This window comes from Oncorhynchus nerka, linkage group LG4, assembly GCF_034236695.1.
Source record: "Oncorhynchus nerka isolate Pitt River linkage group LG4, Oner_Uvic_2.0, whole genome shotgun sequence".
Taxonomy (NCBI): Eukaryota; Metazoa; Chordata; class Actinopteri; order Salmoniformes; family Salmonidae; genus Oncorhynchus; species Oncorhynchus nerka.
In genome coordinates this window covers 89033531-89057018 of record NC_088399.1, presented here as the reverse complement: position 1 = coordinate 89057018, position 23488 = coordinate 89033531, and the positions used below count along the sequence as shown (strand labels likewise).

The following is a 23488-nucleotide window of genomic DNA, read 5'->3' as shown; positions in this document are numbered from 1 at the left end:
CTACTCTGTACAGGATTACATAGTGTACATGAGACACTTTTTGGTGTGATTGACTGAGTTGTTTTGCACCAGTGCGAAGTTTGCATCTGTCATCTTTAAGAGGTTGCATACTCTTAAAAGGTAGAACAGTAGTCACAGTAAAAATGAAGAAGTAACTTCTAAACATTTCTAGTGGAAATGCACATAAATTACATCCTTTTTTAGTGTCTTGTCCTGGTTGATAAACACATACATCATCAACCATTCGCAAAGTTGTTACTTGGTCCATTATTCATTTACACCCTTGTCCACGCTTTGAGCATCCCACTTTATAGCCTATACCAGGCCAAATGGCACCTGACAGATATATCCAATGTTCAGAGGAATTAACTATATATAGGCCCACGGTATACACATGTAATTACCTACATTAGGAACACCTTCCTAATATTGAGTTGCACCTCCCCCTTTTGCCCTCAGAACAGCCTTAATTCTTCATGGCATGGAATCTTCAATGTGTCGAAAGCAGTCCACTGGAATACTGGCCCATGTTGTGTCAAGTTGGCTGAATGTCCTTTGGGTGGTGGACCATTCTTGATATACACAGGAAACTGTTAAGTGTGAAAAATCCAGCAACGTTACAGTTCTTGACACAAACCGGTGTGCCTGGCACCAACTATTGTCAAAAGGTGGGTGTAGCTGGTGCATGAAGTCAGGCGCAGGAGAGCAGAATGAGTGAGCAACGTACTTTACTCAAAATAAAGGCACAAGGTAAACATACACTTGACCAACAATAAACGGTAATCAATTACGCACGGGTGTAAACAGCACCCGTCGAAAACCAGCCAAAACGTACCGAATGGACATAAAAACAATCACGCACAAAAACATGGGGGAAACAGAGGGTGAAATACATGAACATGTAATTGGGGAATGAAACCAGGTGTGTAGACCTGGAAGTCGTGACAGTACCACCCCCCCTTGACGCGCGGCTCCAGCAGCATGCCGACACCGGCCTCGGGGACGACCCGGAGGGCGAGACACAGGGCGATCCGGATGGAGACGGTGGAACTCCTGCAGCAACAACGGGTCTAACACGCCCTCCACCGGCACCCAGCATCTCTCCTCCGGACAGTACCCCTCCCACTCCACGAGGTACTGAAGGCCCCTCGCCCGACGCCTCAAATCCAGTATGGATCGAACTGCATATGCCGGGGCCCCCTCGATGTCCAGAGGGGGGCGGAGGAACCTCACGCACCTCAGACTCCTGGAGTGGACCAGCCACCACCGGCCTCAGGAGAGACACAGGGAATGAGGGGTTAAAACGGTAATCGGGGGGAGCTGTAATCTGTAACAAACCTTGTTCAGTCTCCTCGGGACTTTGAATGGCCCCACAAACTGCGGGCCCAGCTTCTGGCAGGGAATGTGGAGGGGCAGGTTTCGAGTCGAGAGCCAGACCCAGTCCCCTGGTGCGAACACTGGGGCCTCACTGCGATGGCGATCTGCGCTGGTTTTCTGGCGTCTCACGGCCCGCTGAAGGTGCACATGAGCGGCGCCCCATGTCTCCTCAGCGCTCCTCTTGTCCACCGCAGGAGCCTCGATCTGGCTCTGATGCCAAGGTGCCAGAACCGGCTGGAACCCAAGTACGCACTGGAAGGGGGTGAGGTTAGTGGAGGAGTGAGTTCTGGGCCATCTCTGCCCAGGGCACGAACGCCGCCCACTTCCCCGGCCAGTCCTGGCAGTAAGACCGCAGAAACCTACCCACATCCTGGTTCACTCTGTCCACCTGCCCATTACTCTCGGGGTGAAAACCAGAGGTAATGCTGACCGAGACCCCCAGACCTTCCATGAACGCCCTCCAGACCCTTGACGTGAACTGGGGACCTCGATCAGATACAGTGACCTCAGGCACCCCATAGTGCCAGAAGACGTGTGTAAACAGGGCCTCCACAGTCTGTAGGGCCGTAGGGAGACCGGGCAAAGGGAGGAGACGGCAGGACTCAGAAAACCGATCCATAACGACCAGGATCGTGGTGTTACCCTGTGAGGGAGGTAGATCCGTTAGGAAATCCACCGACAGGTGCGACCACGGCCGTTGTGTAACGGGTAAGGGTTGTAACTTCCCTCTGGGAAAGTGCCTAGGGGCCTTGCACTGGGCATACACCGAGCAGGAGGAAACATAAACCCTCACATCCTTAGCCAAAGTGGAGAACTAGTACTTCCCACTAAGACAGCGCACTGTCCGACCGATGCCCGGATGACAAGAAGAGGGTGACGTGTGGGCCCAATAGATCAAACGGTCGTGGACAACAGACAGAACGTACAGACGTCCAGCTGGACATTGGAGGGGAGTGGGCTCTGTACGTAACGCCCGCTCGATGTCCGCGTCCAGCTCCCACACTACCGGTGCTACCAGGCAAGAGGCCGGGAGTATGGGGTGTGATCCATGGGCCGCTCCTCTGTGTCATACATCCGGGACATTGCGTCTGCCTTCGCGTTCTGGGAACCTGGTCTGTAGGATAGTGTGAAAACAAAACGAGTAAAAAATATGGCCCACCTTGCCTGGCGAGGGTTCAATCTCTTTGCCGCCCTGATGTACTCCAGATTGCGGTGGTCAGTCCAGATGAGGGTGTTTACCCCCTCAAGCCAATGTCTCCATGCCTTCAAGGCCTTGACGACAGCCAACAGCTCCCTGTCCCCCACGTCATAGTTTCGCTCCGCCGGGCTGAGCTTCTTCGAAAAGAAGGCACAGGGGCGGAGAATTGGTGGTGTACCCGAGCGCTGAGAGAGCACGGCTCCTATCCCAGCCTCGGAAGCGTCCATCTCCACTATGAACGCCAAAGAGGGATCCGGATGAGCCAGCACGGGAGCCGAGGTAAACAGAGCCCTCGACTGACCAAAAGCCCTGTCCGACCTCAGCCGACCACTGCAAACGCACCGGTCCCCCCATCAGCAGTGATGTAATGGGAACCACTACCTGACCAAAGCCTCGGATAAACCTCCGGTAGTAGTTGGCAAACCCTAGAAACCGCTTCACCTCCTTTACCGTGGTGGGAGTCGGCCAATTACGCACGGCTGAAATGCGGTCACTCTCCATCTCCACCCCTGACGTGGAAATGTGGTACCCTAGGAAGGAGACGGACTCTTGGAAATACAGACATTTCTCAGCCTTGTAGTACAGGTTATGTTCCAACAGTCGACCTAGCACCCTGCGCACCGGGACACATGCTCGCCGTGTGTAGTGGAGTATATCATGATGTCATCAATATACACCACTACACCCTGCACGTGTAGGTCCCTGAAAATCTTGTCTACAAAGGTCTGGAAGACTGATGGAGCATTCATCAACCCATACTCCATGACGAGGTACTCATAGTGCCCTGAGATGGTACTGAAAGCCGTCTTCCACTCGTCTCCCTCCCAGATACGCACCAGGTTGTAAGCATTCCTGAGATCCAATTTGGTGAAGAAGCGCGCCCAGTGCATGGACTCAATCGCACTGGCTATGAGATGTAGCGGGTAACTGTACCTAACAGTGATCTGGTTGATACCTCGATAGTCAATACACGGGCACAGACGTCCATCTTTCTTCTTCACAAAAAATAAACTCAAGGAGGAAGGTGAGGTGAAGGGCCAAATGTACCCCTGCCCCATGGATTCAGAGACATATGTTTCCATAGCCGCCGTCTCCTCCTGTGACAGGGGATACACGTGACTCCTGGGAAGTGCTGCGTCTACCAGGAGACTTATCGCACAGTCACCCCATCGATGGGGTGGTAATTGTGTCACCTTCTTCTTACAGAAGGCGAGAGCCAAATCGGCATATTCAGACGGGATGCGCACGTGGAAGAACTGGTCTGGACTTTCCACCATAGTCGCACCAACAGAAACCCCTAAACACCTCCCCGAGCACTTTCGTGACCACCCCGTGAGAGCCCTCTGTTGCCACGAAGTGGGGTCATGACAGGCCAACCGGGGTAGAACCAGCACCACGGGAAACGCAGGAGAATCAATAAGGAAGAGACTGATTCTCTCCTTGTGACCCTCCTGCGTCACCATGCCCAGTGGTAATTAGCCCTGACCCTAATGGTCGACTATCTAGGGCGTGAACAGGGAAGGGCATATCCACTGGAACAATAGGGATCCCTAAACTATGGGCAAATGATCTGTCAATAAAGTTCCCAGCTGCGCCTGAATCTACGAGCGCCTTATGCTGGGAATGCGGGGAAAACTCAGGAAAATTAATATACAAAACCATGTGTGCAACAGAGGGCTCTGGGTGAGCCTGGTGCCGGCTCACATGGGGTGACACGAGAGTGCCCTGCCTGCTGCGTCAACTCCCAGAGGAACCTCCCCAGCACCGACCGGCAGTGTGCATTCTGTGGCCACAGATGGTGCATGGACCGGTCCCTCCTCCGGTCGCCCTAAGTGCAGCACCTCCCAGCTGCATGGGCATAGGAGCGGTGATGCTGGGGGATGAAATCGACAGACCCCGATCTGGACGTCCACGGGTAGCCAGCAGGTTATCCAACCGGATGGACAGGTCCACCAGCTGGTCAAAGGTGAGAGTGGTGTCCCTGCAGGCCAACTCCCGGCAGACGCTCTCGCGCAAACTAGTGATCGATCAGGGCCCTGTTGTTCCATCCCTCGCCGGCGGCCAGGGTCCCAAAGTCCAAAGCGAACTCCTGTGCGCTCCTCGTCCCCTGCCTAAGGTGGACGAGACGTTCACCCGCCGCTCTACCCTCGGGCGGGTTGTCAAAAACTGGGTGAAATCCTAGAATTGGTAAGTCATCCCTTCTCCTTCCCCCCATACGGCGTTGGCCCACTCCAGCGCTTTCCTTGAGAGACAGGAGACAAGGGCGGGCACGCTCTCACGGCCCAAAGGAGCCGGGTGGACGGTTGCCAGGTAGAGCTCCAGCTGGAGTAGGGACCCTTGACATCCCGCACCCGTCCCATCACACTCCCTCAGAAGAGCGAGCCGAATCCCACTGGGACCGGGTGAAGGAGGGGTGAGTAGTGGTGCCCTTGGTGGTGCTGGTGAAGGCGCTGGAGGAACTCCTCTTCTCTCCTAGCGATCCATAGTCTGCCAGACACGATCCATGGCAGTGCCGAGATGTTGTAGCATGGCCGCATGATGCTGGACGCGCTCCTTTTTATGGAATATCTACATAGGCGTACAGAGGCCCATTATCAGCAAACATCACTCCTGTGTTCCAATGGCACATTGTGTTAGCTAATCCAAGTTTATAATTTTAAAAGGCTAATTGATCATTAGAAAACCGTTTTGCAATTATGTTAAAACGCAGCTGAGTATCTGGAGCATCAGCGTTTGTGGGTTCGATTACAAGCTTAAAATGGCCAGAAACAAATAACTTTCTTCTGAAACTTGTCAATCTATTCTTGTTCTAAGAAATGAAGGCTATTCCATGTGAGAAATTGCCAAGAAACTGAAGATCTCGTACACATCTGTGTATTACTCCCTTCACAGAACAACACAAACTGTCGCTAACCAGAATAGAAAGAGGAGTGGGAGGCCCTGGTGCATAACTGAGCAAGAGGACAAGTATATTAGAGTGTCAAGTTCTCAACTGGCAGCTTCATTAAATAGTACCTGCAAAAAACCAGTCTCAACATCAACAGTGAAAAAGCCATATCTCAGACTGGCCAATAAAAAAAAGATTAAGATGGTCAAAAGAACACAGACACTGGACAGAGGAACTCTGCAACTCTAAAAGGCCAGCATCCCGGAGTCGCTTCTTCACTGTTGACGTTGAGACTGGTGTTTTACGGGTGCTATTTAATGAAGCTGCCAGTTGGACTTGCTGAAAATGGACCTCTATACGGCTATGCAGATATTCCATTAACAATCTGCCGTTTCCAGCTACAATAGTCATTTACAACATTAACAATGTCTACACTGTATTTCTGATCCATTTGATGTTATTTTAATGGACAAAATTGTGCTTTTCTTTGAAAAAACAAGGACATTTCTAAGTGGCCACAAACTTTTGAACTGTAGTGTATGTGCAACCAATAAAATTTGATTTGATTTGATTCTTAGCATATTCTATATAAGAATGGCTGTAGAACCACATTCACTCATTGAGCAAGGAAACATTGTTTTCCAGTGATTTCCAGAACTTGACTTTCTATCAAGTACTTGTTTTTTTCATTCTTGTTCTGTGCGACTCATTGAATTTTACCCACATGTTTTCCCCCATTTTTGATTTAGTTTTGTATATGTCAAGGGGAGATACTGTTTCAAAAATAACCATATCGTGTTGCCTGGCTGGTCTATTGGCCGCACGTCACATTAGGTTTGAATCTGGTTTACCCCTCTGATACAATCTCTCACTATCTTACCCCACTATCAACCCAGTTTACTGCCCTCTGATACAATCTCTCACTATCTTACCCCACTATCAACCCAGTTTACTGCCCTCCTATACAATCTCTCTCTATCTTACCCCACTATCAACCCAGTTTACTGCCCTCTGATACAATCTCTCACTATTTTACCCCACTATCAATCCTGTTTACTGCCCTCTGATACAATCTCTCACTATCTTACCCCACTATCAACCCAGTTTACTGCCCTCTGATACAATCTCTCTCTATCTTACCCCACTATCAACCCAGTTTACTCCCCTCTGATACAATCTCTCACTATCAACCCAGTTTACTGCCCTCCTATATCTCTCACTATTTTACCCCACTATCAATCCTGTTTACTGCCCTCTGATACAATCTCTCTCTATCTTACCCCACTATCAACCCAGTTTACTGCCCTCTGATACAATCTCTCTCTATCTTACCCCACTATCAACCCAGTTTACTGCCCTCTATACAATCTCTCACTATTTTACCCCACTATCAACCCAGTTTACTGCCCTCCTATACAATCTCTCTCTATCTTACCCCACTATCAACCCAGTTTACTGCCCTCTGATACAATCTCTCACTATTTTACCCCACTATCAATCCAGTTTACTGCCCTCTGATACAATCTCTCACTATCTTACCCCACTATCAACCCAGTTTACTGCCCTCTGATACGATCTCTCACTATTTTACCCCACTATCAACGCAGTTTACTGCCCTCTATACAATCTCTCACTATCTTACCCCACTATCAACCCAGTTTACTGCCCTCTGATACAATCTCTCACTATCTTACCCCACTATCAACCCAGTTTACTGCCCTCTATACATTATCTCTCTATCTTACCCCACTATCAACCCAGTTTACTGCCCTCTGATACAATCTCTCACTATTTTACCCCACTATCAACCCAGTTTACTGCCCTCTGATACAATCTCTCTCTATCTTACCCCACTATCAACCCAGTTTACTGCCCTCTGATACAATCTCTCTCTATCTTACCCCACTATCAACCCAGTTTACTGCCCTCTATACAATCTCTCACTATTTTACCCCACTATCAACCCAGTTTACTGCCCTCTGATACAATCTCTCACTATCTTACCCCACTATCAACCCAGTTTACTGCCCTCTGATACAATCTCTCACTATTTTACCCCACTATCAACGCAGTTTACTGCCCTCTATACAATCTCTCACTATCTTACCCCACTATCAACCCAGTTTACTGCCCTCTGATACAATCTCTCACTATCTTACCCCACTATCAACCCAGTTTACTGCCCTCTGATACAATCTCTCACTATCTTACCCCACTATCAACCCAGTTTACTGCCCTCTATACATTATCTCTCTATCTTACCCCACTATCAACCCAGTTTACTGCCCTCTGATACAATCTCTCACTATTTTACCCCACTATCAATCCAGTTTACTGCCCTCTGATACAATCTCTCACTATTTTACACCACTATCAACCCAGTTTACTGCCCTCTATACAATATATCTCTATTTTACCCCACTATCAACCCAGTGTACTGCCCTCTGATACAATCTCTCTCTATCTTACCCCACTATCAACCCAGTTTACTGCCCTCTGATACAATCTCTCTCTATCTTACCCCACTATCAACCCAGTGTACTGCCCTCTGATACAATCTCTCTCTATCTTACCCCACTATCAACCCAGTTTACTGCCCTCTGATACAATCTCTCTCTATCTTACCCCACTATCAATCCAGTTTACTGCCCTCTGATACAATCTCTCTCTATCTTACCCCACTATCAACCCAGTTTACTGCCCTCTGATACAATCTCTCACTATTTTACCCCACTATCAACCCAGTTTACTGCCCTCTGATACAATCTCTCACTATCTTACCCCACTATCAACCCAGTTTACTGCCCTCCTATACAATCTCTCTCTATCTTACCCCACTATCAACCCAGTTTACTGCCCTCTGATACAATCTCTCACTATTTTACCCCACTATCAATCCTGTTTACTGCCCTCTGATACAATCTCTCACTATTTTACCCCACTATCAACCCAGTTTACTGCCCTCTGATACAATCTCTCACTATCTTACCCCACTATCAACCCAGTTTACTGCCCTCCTATACAATCTCTCTCTATCTTACCCCACTATCAACCCAGTTTACTGCCCTCTGATACAATCTCTCACTATTTTACCCCACTATCAACCCAGTTTACTGCCCTCTGATACAATCTCTCACTATCTTACCCCACTATCAACCCAGTTTACTGCCCTCCTATACAATCTCTCTCTATCTTACCCCACTATCAACCCAGTTTACTGCCCTCTGATACAATCTCTCACTATTTTACCCCACTATCAATCCTGTTTACTGCCCTCTGATACAATCTCTCACTATCTTACCCCACTATCAACCCAGTTTACTGCCCTCTGATACAATCTCTCTCTATCTTACCCCACTATCAACCCAGTTTACTCCCCTCTGATACAATCTCTCACTATTTTACCCCACTATCAATCCTGTTTACTGCCCTCTGATACAATCTCTCTCTATCTTACCCCACTATCAACCCAGTTTACTGCCCTCTGATACAATCTCTCTCTATCTTACCCCACTATCAACCCAGTTTACTGCCCTCTATACAATCTCTCACTATTTTACCCCACTATCAACCCAGTTTACTGCCCTCCTATACAATCTCTCTCTATCTTACCCCACTATCAACCCAGTTTACTGCCCTCTGATACAATCTCTCACTATTTTACCCCACTATCAATCCAGTTTACTGCCCTCTGATACAATCTCTCACTATCTTACCCCACTATCAACCCAGTTTACTGCCCTCTATACAATCTCTCACTATCTTACCCCACTATCAACCCAGTTTACTGCCCTCTATACATTATCTCTCTATCTTACCCCACTATCAACCCAGTTTACTGCCCTCTGATACAATCTCTCACTATTTTACCCCACTATCAACCCAGTTTACTGCCCTCTGATACAATCTCTCTCTATCTTACCCCACTATCAACCCAGTTTACTGCCCTCTGATACAATCTCTCTCTATCTTACCCCACTATCAACCCAGTTTACTGCCCTCTATACAATCTCTCACTATTTTACCCCACTATCAACCCAGTTTACTGCCCTCTGATACAATCTCTCACTATCTTACCCCACTATCAACCCAGTTTACTGATACAATCTCTCACTATTTTACCCCACTATCAACCCAGTTTACTGATACAATCTCTCACTATTTTACCCCACTATCAACCCAGTTTACTGCCCTCTGATACAATCTCTCACTATCTTACCCCACTATCAACCCAGTTTACTGCCCTCTGATACAATCTCTCACTATCTTACCCCACTATCAACCCAGTTTACTGCCCTCTGATACAATCTCTCACTATCTTACCCCACTATCAACCCAGTTTACTGCCCTCTATACATCTCTCACTATTTTCTATCAACCCAGTTTCTATCTTACCCCACTATCAACCCAGTTTACTGCCCTCTGATACAATCTCTCACTATTTTACCCCACTATCAACCCAGTTTACTGATACCCTACTATCAACCCAGTTTACTGCCCTCTGATACAATCTCTCTCTATTTTACCCCACTATCAACCCAGTTTACTGCCCTCTGATACATATATCTCTATTTTACCCCACTATCAACCCAGTGTACTGCCCTCTGATACAATCCCACTATCTTACCCCACTATCAACCCAGTTTACTGCCCTCTGATACAATCTCTCTCTATCTTACCCCACTATCAACCCAGTTTACTGCCCTCTGATACAATCTCTCAACTATCTTACCCCACTATCAACCCAGTTTACTGCCCTCTGATACAATCTCTCTCTTATCTTACCCCACTATCAATCCAGTTTACTGCCCTCTGATACAATCTCTCACTATTTTACCCCACTATCAACCCAGTTTACTGCCCTCTGATACAATCTCTCACTATTTTACCCCACTATCAACCCAGTTTACTGCCCTCTGATACAATCTCTCACTATCTTACCCCACTATCAACCCAGTTTACTGCCCTCCTATACAATCTCTCTCTATCTTACCCCACTATCAACCCAGTTTACTGCCCTCTGATACAATCTCTCACTATTTTACCCCACTATCAACCCAGTTTACTGCCCTCTGATACAATCTCTCACTATTTTACCCCACTATCAACCCAGTTTACTGCCCTCTGATACAATCTCTCACTATCTTACCCCACTATCAACCCAGTTTACTGCCCTCTGATACAATCTCTCACTATCTTACCCCACTATCAACCCAGTTTACTGCCCTCTGATACAATCTCTCACTATTTTACCCCACTATCAACCCAGTTTACTGCCCTCTGATACAATCTCTCACTATCTTACCCCACTATCAACCCAGTTTACTGCCCTCTGATACAATCTCTCACTATCTTACCCCACTATCAACCCAGTTTACTGCCCTCTGATACAATCTTCTCACTATTTTACCCCACTATCAATCCAGTTTACAACCCCCTCTGATACAATCTCTCTCTATCTTACCCCACTATCAACCCAGTTTACTGCCCTCTGATACAATCTCTCTCTATCTTACCCCACTATCAACCCAGTTTACTGCCCTCTGATACAATCTCTCTCTATCTTACCCCACTATCAACCCAGTTTACTGCCCTCTGATACAATCTCTCTCTATCTTACCCCACTATCAACACTATCAACTCAGTTTACTGCCCTGCCTCTCTGATACAATCTCTCACTATCTTACCCCACTATCAACCCAGTTTACTGCCCTCTGATACAATCTCTCACTATCTTACCCCACTATCAACCCAGTTTACTGCCCCTGATACACTATCTTAACCCAGTTTACTGCCCTCTGATACAATCTCTCACTATCTTACCCCACTATCAACCCAGTTTACTGCCCTCTGATACATCTCTCTCTATCTTACCCCACTATCAACCCAGTTTATCTTACAATCCTCCTATCTTACCCCACTATCAACCCAGTTTACTGCCCTCTGATACAATCTCTCACTATCTTACCCCACTATCAACCCAGTTTACTGCCCTCTGATACAATCTCTCTCTATCTTATATCAACCCAGTTTACTGCCCTCTGATACAATCTCTCACTATCTTACCCCACTATCAACCCAGTTTACTGCCCTCTGATACAATCTCTCACTATCTTACCCCACTATCAACCCAGTTTACTGCCCTCTGATACAATCTCTCTATCTTACCCCATATCAACCCAGTTTACTGCCCCTGATACACTATCTTCAACCCAGTTTACTGCCCTCTGATACAATCTCTCACTATCTTACCCCACTATCAATCCAGTTTACTGCCCTCTGATACAATCTCTCACTATTTTACACCACTATCAACCCAGTTTACTGCCCTCTGATACAATCTCTCTCTATCTTACCCCACTATCAACCCAGTTTACTGCCCTCTGATACAATCTCTCACTATCTTACCCCACTATCAACCCAGTTTACTGCCCTCTATACAATCTCTCTCTATCTTACCCCACTATCAACCCAGTGTACTGCCCTCTGATACAATCTCTCACTATCTTACCCCACTATCAACCCAGTTTACTGCCCTCTGATACAATCTCTCACTATCTTACCCCACTATCAACCCAGTTTACTGCCCTCTGATACAATCTCTCACTATCTTACCCCACTATCAACCCAGTTTACTGCCCTCTGATACAATCTCTCACTATCTTACCCCACTATCAACCCAGTTTACTGCCCTCTGATACTTACCCCACTATCAACCCAGTTTACTGCCCTCTGATCTCTCACTATCTTATCTTACCCCACTATCAACCCAGTTTACTGCCCTCTGATACAATTTCACTATTTTACCCCACTATCAACCCAGTTTACTGCCCTCTGATACAATCTCTCACTATCTTACCCCACTATCAACCCAGTTTACTGCCCTCTGATACAATCTCTTATCTTACCCCACTATCAACCCAGTTTACTGCCCTCTGATACAATCTCTCTCTATCTTACCCCACTATCAACCACTATCAAGTTTACTATCTTACCCCACTATCCCAGTTTACTGATACAATCTCTCACTATCTTACCCCACTATCAACCCAGTTTACTGCCCTCTGATACAATCTCTCTCTATCTTACCCCACTATCAACCCAGTTTACTGCCCTCTGATACAATCTCTCTCTATCTTACCCCACTATCAACCCAGTTACTGCCCTCTGATACAATCTCTTTTACCCCACTATCTTACCCCACTATCAACCCAGTTTACTGCCCTCTGATACAATCTCTCTCTATCTTACCCCACTATCAACCCAGTTTACTGCCCTCTGATACAATCTCTCTCTATCTTACCCCACTATCAACCCAGTGTACTGCCCTCTGATACAATCTCTATCTTACCCCACTATCAACCCTTACTGCCCCCCACTATCACCCCCCAGTTTACTGCCCTCTGATACAATCTCTCTCTATCTTACCCCACTATCAACCCAGTTTACTGCCCTCTGATACAATCTCTCTCTATCTTACCCAACTATCAACCTCAACCCAGTTTACTGCTCTCTGATCAACAGTTTACTGCTCTCTCTCTCTATCTTACCCCACTATCAACCCAGTTTACTGCCCTCTGATACAATCTCTCTCTATCTTACCCCACTATCAACCCAGTGTACTGCCCTCTGATACAATCTCTCTCTATCTTACCCCACTATCAACCCAGTTTACTGCCCTCTGATACAATCTCTCTCTATCTTACCCCACTATCAACCCAGTGTACTGCCATCTGATACAATCTCTCTCTATCTTACCCCAATATCAACCCAGTTTACTGCCCTCTGATACAATCTCTCTCTATCTTACCCCACTATCAACCCAGTTTACTGCCCTCTGATACAATCTCTCACTATCTTTTCAACCCAGTTTACTGCCCTCTGATACAAACTATCTTACCCCACTATCAACCCAGTTTACTGCCCTCTGATACAATCTCTCTCTATCTTACCCCACTATCAACCCAGTTTACTGCCCCCACTATCAACAGTTTATCTCTCACTATTTTACCCCACTATCAACCCAGTTTACTGCCCTCTGATACAATCTCTCACTATCTTACCCCACTATCAACCCAGTTTACTGCCCTCTGATACAATCTCTCACTATCTTACCCCACTATCAACCCAGTTTACTGCCCTCTATACAATATATCTCTATTTTACCCCACTATCAACCCAGTGTACTGCCCTCTGATACAATCTCTCTCTATCTTACCCCACTATCAACCCAGTTTACTGCCCTCTGATACAATCTCTCTCTATCTTACCCCACTATCAACCCAGTGTGCTGCCCTCTGATACAATCTCTCTCTATCTTACCCCACTATCAACCCAGTTTACTGCTCTCTGATACAATCTCTCTCTATCTTACCCCAATATCAACCCAGTTTACTGCCCTCTGATACAATCTCTCTCTATCTTACCCCACTATCAACCCAGTTTACTGCCCTCTGATACAATCTCTCACTATTTTACCCCACTATCAATCCTGTTTACTGCCCTCTGATACAATATATCTCTATCTTACCCCACTATCAACCCAGTTTACTGCTCTCTGATACAATCTCTCTCTATCTTACCCCACTCTCAACCCAGTTTACTGCCTTCTGATACAATCTTTCTCTATCTTACCCCACTATCAACCCAGTTTACTGCCCTCTGATACAATCTCTCACTATCTTACCCCACTATCAACCCAGTGTACTGCCCTCTGATACAATCTCTCTCTATCTTACCCCACTATCAACCCAGTTTACTGCCTTCTGATACAATCTCTCACTATCTTACCCCACTATCAACCCAGTTTACTGCCCTCTGATACAATCTCTCACTATCTTACCCCACTATCAACCCAGTTTACTGCCCTCTGATACAATATCTCTCTATCTTACCCCACTATCAACCCAGTTTACTGCTCTCTGATACAATCTCTCTCTATCTTACCCCACTCTCAACCCAGTTTATTGCCCTCTGATACAATCTCTCTCTATCTTACCCCACTATCAACCCAGTTTACTGCCCTCTGATACAATCTCTCACTATTTTACCCCACTATCAACCCAGTTTACTGCCCTCTGATACAATCTCTCACTATCTTAGCCCACTATCAACCCAGTTTACTGCCCTCTATACAATCTCTCACTATTTTACCCCACTATCATCCCAGTTTACTGCCCTCTATACAATCTCTCACTATTTTACCCCACTATCATCCAGTCAGTTGCCATTTTACATAATCTGTCTCTTTCTTTCTCCACTGCCATCCTACCTCACTTTTTGTTAAAAGAAAAATTGGAAAAATCTCTTCCAATATGTATGAAAACAACATGGGTCGTATAAGATCCGTTTCACTACTTTTCTAGACAAGCCCTACTGCATTTCTGAAGACACATTTTCGAACTGCTCCCCAGCTGACGTTTTGAGGCTGTTTTATGGTCTTGGGGTCCATTTCATTACAGTCCCTGAACATTAAATTTCCATGGATCTCTCTTCTATTAAATGCTTGTGTGCTCCCTCCGTTCCTCCTGCTGTCCTTATTGGTTCGTGTCTTCATCGCAACATGATGTGCTCCCTCCGTTCCTCCTGCTGTCCTTATTGGTTCCTGTCTTCATCGCAACATGATGTGCTCCCTCCGTTCCTCCTGCTGTCCTTATTGGTTCCTGTCTTCATCGCAACATGATGTGCTCCCTCCGTTCCTCCTGCTGTCCTTATTGGTTCCTGTCTTCATCGCAACATGATGTGCTCCCTCCGTTCCTCCTGCTGTCCTTATTGGTTCCTGTCTTCATCGCAACATGATGTGCTCCTCGTACTAAACCCAAAAGAAATGATATAGGAATCAGGAATCAAGAGTCAGGATATTGTGTATGTTCCAAATGCCACCCTATTTCCTATGTGGTGCACTACTATTGACCAGGGTGCATAGGACTCAGTGCCCAGAGGGTTCTAGTTAAAAGTAGTGCATTATATAGGGAAGGTGTCTCCAACAGGTCGATCGTGAGCTACCAGTAGCTCGCAGCCCACATATGAGTAGTTCGCCAAACAATTCTGAAAGTAAATGCAATTCTTTATGTTTTCAAATCAAATAAAATCAAATAAAATCACCGCATAATGTCATTAACAAATCTCACAAGAATCAGACACCTTCAGTTCCCAGCTACTATCTAATCAATGCAACATTGATATCATCCCACCCCTGGTTAGCCACTATTGGCTTAAAAAAAAGCCAAACCTATCTGCAAATTAATTTCCAGCAATATTGTCCCTGTCTGTCTGTGTGGTGGGCGTGTTTGTCTATTACTCCATGTGATAACCATCATGTAGGTTGACAGAAATAATTTCCCCAAAACCTTGTCAATTAAATAATAACTGCAAAGTAGGCTTACCCGGCAGAAGTATATAATGAGTAAGTAAATCATTTGTTTCTATTATTTGTTATTTGCAAACTTTCCCATAAAATGAGCAGCACCAGTACAGAAGCATCACTAGACTGGCACATTCCTCACTGGTAGATGTGCAATTAAAGGGCCAGAGGTGTTTAAAGGGCTAGATGTGCAATTAAAGGGCTAGATGTGCAATTAAAGGGCCAGAGGTGTTTAAAGGGCTAGATGTGCAATTAAAGGGCTAGATGTGCAATTAAAGGGCTAGATGTGCAATTAAAGGGCTAGATGTGCAATTAAAGGGCCAGAGGTGTTTAAAGGGCTAGATGTGCAATTAAAGGGCTAGATGTGCAATTAAAGGGCTAGATGTGCAATTAAAGGGCTAGATGTGCAATTAAAAGGCTAGATGTGCAATTAAAGGGCTAGATGTGCAATTAAAGGGCTAGATGTGCAATTAAAGGGCTAGATGTGCAATTAAAGGGGAATTACATAAAAAAAATCGAAATGTGTTAGTTTTCTTCCAGACCAAAAAGTAGGTCATATTTCGTTTTTTATCTGTGAACAATTGTAATTTTGAGAGTTAAAAAATATATATCTAAATCCAGGAAAAATAAAACTGAGAAAACAGTTATAGGGAACCCTTTAGAGTTGTCTAGATTAGTTTATTAACCAGTATTTTACCAGGTACACTGTATATTGTACGCTAATGACCTGGGGAAGAGAAGAATGTGCCTATTTGAAAGCTTGAAAAAAAATGAGTAGCTCGTTGTTTACATTTTGAAAAGTAGCTTTCATGATAGAGAAGGTTGGAGACCCCTGCTATAGGGCGTGGAATACCATCTGGAACACATGCCTGATAAAGGGAGTGGGATGCCATCTGGAACACTTGCCTGATATAGGGAGTGGGATACCATCTGGAACACATGCCTGATATAGGGAGTGGGATACCATCTGGAACACATGCCTGATATAGGGAGTGGGAGACCATCTGGAACACATGCCTGATATAGGGAGTGGGATGCCATCTGGAACACATGCCTGATATAGGGAGTGGGATACCATCTGGAACACATGCCTGATAAAGGGAGTGGGATGCCATCTGGAACACTTGCCTGATATAGGGAGTGGGATACCATCTGGAACACATGCCTGCTATAGGGAGTGGGATGCCATCTGGAACACATGCCTGATATAGGGAGTGGGATGCCATCTGGAACACATGCCTGATATAGGGAGTGGGATACCATCTGGAACACATGACTGATAAAGGGAGTGGGATGCCATCTGGAACACATGCCTGATATAGGGAGTGGGATACCATCTGGAACACATGCCTGATATAGGGAGTGGGATGCCATCTGGAACACATGCCTGATATAGGGAGTGGGATACCATCTGGAACACATGCCTGATATAGGGAGTGGGATGCCATCTGGAACACATGCCTGATATAGGGAGTGGGATGCCATCTGGAACACTTGCCTGATATAGGGAGTGGGATGCCATCTGGAACACATGCCTGATATAGGGAGTGGGATACCATCTGGAACACATGCCTGATAAAGGGAGTGGGATGCCATCTGGAACACTTGCCTGATATAGGGAGTGGGATACCATCTGGAACACATGCCTGCTATAGGGAGTGGGATGCCATCTGGAACACATGCCTGATATAGGGAGTGGGATGCCATCTGGAACACATGCCTGATATAGGGAGTGGGATACCATCTGGAACACATGACTGATAAAGGGAGTGGGATGCCATCTGGAACACATGCCTGATATAGGGAGTGGGATACCATCTGGAACACATGCCTGATATAGGGAGTGGGATGCCATCTGGAACACATGCCTGATATAGGGAGTGGGATACCATCTGGAACACATGCCTGATATAGGGAGTGGGATGCCATCTGGAACACATGCCTGATATAGGGAGTGGGATGCCATCTGGAACACATGCCTGATATAGGGAGTGGGATACCATCTGGAACACATGCCTGATATAGGGAGAGGGGGTACCATCTGGAACACATGCCTGATATAGGGAGTGGGATGCCATCTGGAACACATGCCTGATATAGGGAGTGGGATGCCATCTGGAACACATGCCTGATATAGGGAGTGGACTACCATCTGGAACACATGCCTGATATAGGGAGTGGGATACCATCTGGAACACATGCCTGATATAGGGAGTGGGATGCCATCTGGAACACTTGCCTGATATAGGGAGTGGGATGCCATCTGGAACACTTGCCTGATATAGGGAGTGGGATGCCATCTGGAACACTTGCCTGATATAGGGAGTGGGATGCCATCTGGAACACTTGCCTGATATAGGGAGTGGGATGCCATCTGGAACACTTGCCTGATATAGGGAGTGGAATACCATCTGGAACACATGCCTGCTATAGGGAGTGGGATGCCATCTGGAACACATGCCTGATATAGGGAGTGGGATACCATCTGGAACACATGCCTGATATAGGGAGTGGGATGCCATCTGGAACACTTGCCTGATATAGGGAGTGGGATGCCATCTGGAACACTTGCCTGATATAGGGAGTGGGATGCCATCTGGAACACATGCCTGATATAGGGAGTGGGATGCCATCTGGAACACATGCCTGATATAGGGAGTGGGATACCATCTGGAACACATGCCTGATATAGGGAGTGGGATGCCATCTGGAACACTTGCCTGATATAGGGAGTGGGATGCCATCTGGAACACTTGCCTGATATAGGGAGTGGGATGCCATCTGGAACACTTGCCTGATATAGGGAGTGGGATGCCATCTGGAACACTTGCCTGATATAGGGAGTGGAATGCCATCTGGAACACATGCCTGATATAGGGAGTGGGATGCCATCTGGAACACATGCCATTGTGTCGTAGACCCAGCCACTGATCACCCATCTAATACACCATCATTATGAATTATGCAAGCTAGCTATCTGCTTTCTGACCCTATGTACTGGCATCCCCCATTATGCAGCAGATAAACAAGACACAGAGATGGAGCTAGGACTGGCGGATCGGAGAGTGTTCATGTCATGTCCACATAGACACACCAATAGTAATGGACACCATCTGTTCAGATAGACATAGATAGGACAGGACAGCTGGAAGAACATCCTAGAAGACCTGTTAGGACAACTAAGTGTGGCAAGATTTGAGTGTGCTTGTCATTACGCCATGGATCTATTTTGGGAAGGAGATGTGAATGGACATGGTTGTCACTGTGTTGGTAGTATACATGTATCTTACGAAGAGGTTGCTGAGTGAGCAACACAAAATGGTAATTCAGTTTGACTACGGTTTTAATATTAACCTGAACTTCAAAAAGAATACAAACTACTTCCAACCCCTCAGGACCAAAGTCTTTATCACAGCGAAGCTAATTTAATTAAAATGCACAATCTATCTGAAAGTCATAAACAACTGTAAAACATTGAGATGCATGGTCGGACAGCTTGGTGGAGATACTAGCCCTGCTTCTTCCTCTCCCTCTTCTCTCCCTCTTCCCTCTTCTCTCTTCTCTCCTCTTACCTCTTCTCTCTTCTCTCCTCTTCTCTCTTCTCTCTTCCCTCTTCTCTCTCCTCTCCTCTCCTCTCCCCTCTTCTCTCATCTCTCCTCTCCATCTCTTCCCTCTTCTCTCCCCTCCTCCCCTCTTCTCTCCTCTCCTCCCTTCTCCTCCCCTTTTCCTCCCCTTCTCCTCTCTACCTGTCCCGCTCTTCTTCCTCTCTCATCACATTCCTCTCCTCTCTCTGTCCCACTCCTCTCCCTCTCTCACTCCTCTCCCTCTCCCCCACTCCTCTCCTTCGCCTCCTATCCCACTCCTCTCCCTCTCTCCCCCACTCCTCCCCCTCTACAACTCCTCTCCTCTCCTTCTCCACTCCTCCCTCTTTCCCTCTCCCACTCCCCTCCCTCTCTCCTCCCATTCCTCTCCCTCTCCCTCTCCAACTCCTCTCCCTTTCTCCTCCCACTCCTCTCCCTCTCCCTCTCAAATCCCTCTCTCCTCCAACTCCTCTTCCTCTCTCTTCCCCCTCTCCCACTCCTCTGCTCTCCCTCACCCACTCCTCTCCCTCTCCCACTCCTCTCCTCTCCTCCCACTCTCCTCACTCTCCTCTCCCTCTCCCACTCCTCTCCCACTTCTCTCCTCACCCTCTCCCACTCCTCTCCCTCTCTCCTCCCACTCTTCTCCCTCTCCTCTCCTCTCCTCTCCTCTCCTCTCCTCTCCTCTCCTCTCCTCTCCTCTCCTCTCCTCTCCTCTCCTCTCCTCTCCTCTCCCACTCCTCTCCCTCTCCCTCTCCCTCTCCAACTCATCTACCTCTCTCCTTCCACTCTTCCCCTCTCCCTCTCCCCTCCTCTCCCTCTTCCACTCCTCTCCCTCTCCAACTCATCTACCTCTCTCCTTCCACTCTTCTCCTCTCCCTCTCCCTTCCTCTCCCTCTCTCCTCCCTCTCTCCTTCCACTCCACCCCTCTCCCTCTCCCTCTCCCTCTCCAACTCCTCTCCCCTTCCACTCCTCTCCTCTCCCTCTCCCTCCTCTCCCACTCTCCTCCCACTTCTCTCCCACTCCTCTCCCTCTCCCACTCCTCTCCTCTCCCTCTCCCACTTCTCTCCCACTCCTCTCCCTCTCCCTCTCCTCCCCCTCTCCCACTCCTCTCCCACTACTCTCCCACTCCTCTCCTCTCCCTCTCCCTCTCCAACCCTTCTCTCTCTCTCCTTCCACTCCTCTCCTCTCCCTCTCCCACTCCTCTCCCACTCCTCTCCCACTCCTCTCCTCTCCCTCTCCAACTCTTCTCTCTCTCTCCTTCCACTCCTCTCCCTCTCCTCCCCTTTCTCCCACTCCTCTCCCACTCCTCTCCAGCTCTCCTCCCACTCTTTTTCCTCTCTCCTCCTCTGCTCTCCTCTGCTCTCTGTTATATGTTCTGTGTGGATCCCAGGAAGAGTAGCTGCTGCTTTCACAACAGCTAATGAGGATCCTAACAAAATACCAAAATATCTCTCCTCTCCCTCTCCCCTCCTTTCCTCTCCCTCTAGTCAGACCAGGGTGAGTGGAGAACGTTAATGGCCCATGGTGTGAGTGGGGTTCAGTCAGAGGGAAAATAAAAACTGACACTCCACTCTCAGCCTCAGATGGAAAGTGATCCAAATGAATCATCCTCATGTCACCCACAAGGCCCGTGACCACCACCACCACAACAGTCGTAAAGCTCAGAGGAGAAAAATGAAACTACATGAATAAAACATGAAACTCCATGGATGCTAAGGTCAATGCTGCTCTTACCTCATTTCCTACAAGCACGTCCTGCTCCAATGTACTCGGGACATAGCGAGAGTAGCATAGAGTCACTAGTCAGTGAAGAGGATAGGGTTCACCTTATTCATCCATGCAGAGCAACAGTATCTAAACATCTAACCTTTCAAACAACCCTACAGTCATATGAATTACCATGACCTTTCATTCTTATTGGAATATTGAAATGTAGTATCCCACTAGGCACAGATGTCAATTCAATGTCTATTCCACATTGGTTCAACCAGTGTATGTCCAGTGGGAAGTGACGAACGCAGGGCATGAATATTTAGCTATAATTAACATGATATCCCAGAGAAACCAGTGCCATATTCTAGAATCTAGATGGTCCATGTAAGTCTACTGTCCTCTCAGCGTCGCTTCTCCTCCACCATCTTGCTGTTCACCTAAGACCATGTACATGCTAAGTGTTGGTGTGGTGACTATTGTTTAAGAACAAGGGCAGCATGAGATAGAGCCCCTTGTCCTCTTTCTCTGGCCCTCTCTGACTTCTCTCCTGTATATATCATAATGCTCTGCTCTTATCTCCCCCTGTCCAGTGAATGAGGGGGGCATCAAGCAGGCGTCCAACTCTTGTCCCGACCCGGGGGAGCCAGAGAACGGCAAAAGGATGGGCTCCGACTTTAGGTAGGTCATGTTGGGGTGAAGAATGGACCCCTACTAACATAGCACCACCCACTGGGCCGGGAGAGGCAGGACACTGGTTTTGTACAGGCTGTGTCAGGACACTGGTTTTGTGCAGGCTGTGTCAGAGCACTGGTTTTGTACAGGCTGTGTCAGAGCACTGGTTTTGTACAGGCTGTGTCAGGACACTGGTTTTGTACAGGCTGTGTCAGGGCACTGGTTTTGTACAGGATGTGTCAGGGAACTGTTTTTTGTACAGGCTGTGTCGGGGCACTGGTTTTGTACAGGCTGTGTCAGGACACTGGTTTTGTACAGGCTGTGTCAGAGCACTGGTTTTGTACAGGCTGTGTCAGGACACTGGTTTTGTACAGGCTGTGTCAGAGCACTGGTTTTGTACAGGCTGTGTCGGGGCACTGGTTTTGTACAGGCTGTGTCGGGGCACTGGTTTTGTACAGGATGTGTCAGGGAATTGTTTTTTGTACAGGCTGTGTCGGGGCACTGGTTTTGTACAGGCTGTGTCAGGACACTGGTTTTGTACAGGCTGTGTCAGAGCACTAGTTTTGTACAGGCTGTGTCAGGACACTGGTTTTGTACAGGCTGTGTCAGAGCACTAGTTTTGTACAGGCTGTGTCAGGACACTGGTTTTGTACAGGCTGTGTCAGAGCACTAGTTTTGTACAGGCTGTGTCAGGACACTGGTTTTGTACAGGCTGTGTCAGGACACTGGTTTTGTACAGGCTGTGTCAGGACACTGGTTTTGTACAGGCTGGGTCAGACCACCTCTACAGTTGCAAAATTCCTTTAACTTTCCCAAATCCCCAGGTTTCCCAGAAATCCCATTTGGAAGATTCCAAGAATCAGAAGGGAATTAACAGGAAATCTTCACCAACCAGATTTTCTGCAAATCCTGGGAATTTTGGGAAACCTACGCACCTCTCAGGTGGCTTATACAGGTATCAGCCAAAAGGAAACACCAACATAAAGTGTCTTAATAAGGTGTTGGGCCACCACGAGTCGCCAATACAGCTTCAATGCAACTTGGCATAGATTCTACAAGTCTCTATCGGAGGGATGCCACACCATTCTTCCACAAGATATTCCATCATTTTATGGTTTTGTTATGGTGTTGGAAAACGCTGTCTCAGACGCCACCCCAGAATCTCCCATAAGTGTTCAATTGGGTTGAGATCTGGTGACTGAGACAGACATGGCATATGGTTTACATCATTTTCATGCTCATCAAACCATTCAGTGACCACCCGTACCCTGTGGATGGAGGCATAGCCATTGCAGATAAAAATAATCGCCTGGCCAACATTTTTATACCTGACCCTAAGCATGATGGGATGTTAATTGCTTAATTAACTTAGGAACCCCACCTGTGTAGAAGCACCTGCTTTCAATATAGTTTGTATCCCTCATTAACTCAAGTCTTTTCATTGCTTTGGCAGTTACCTGTACATACGGTACATGGTGCAGTTGTGTATACCTCACCACAACTACAAAGAACAACAACAAGGAAAACAAATAGTATGTTATTTCTGAGTTATTTATATTCCTAGACAAGGCAGATAGGTAAAGCAAAGATGATTGGTCCTTCACAAGAAAATAAAAAAAAATCTGCATCCTATATTCTCCGAGAGCCCCATCACCTGTTATTGACAGTTGAAGGTCCCTGGACATGGATTGTAGATG

At 47.0% G+C, this 23488-nt stretch overlaps 1 protein-coding gene across 1 annotated transcript in view; it reads left to right on the top strand.

Annotated features, from left to right (window-relative positions):
- LOC115128828 (CUB and sushi domain-containing protein 3-like) overlaps window positions 1–23488 on the top strand; it is a 997580-nt gene that overhangs the window by 450842 nt on the left and 523250 nt on the right. The window contains exon 8 of the mRNA XM_065018010.1: window positions 21710–21797. Within this exon, the coding sequence (XP_064874082.1) occupies window positions 21710–21797 (88 nt within the window). The remainder of the gene's footprint in view (window positions 1–21709; window positions 21798–23488) is intronic.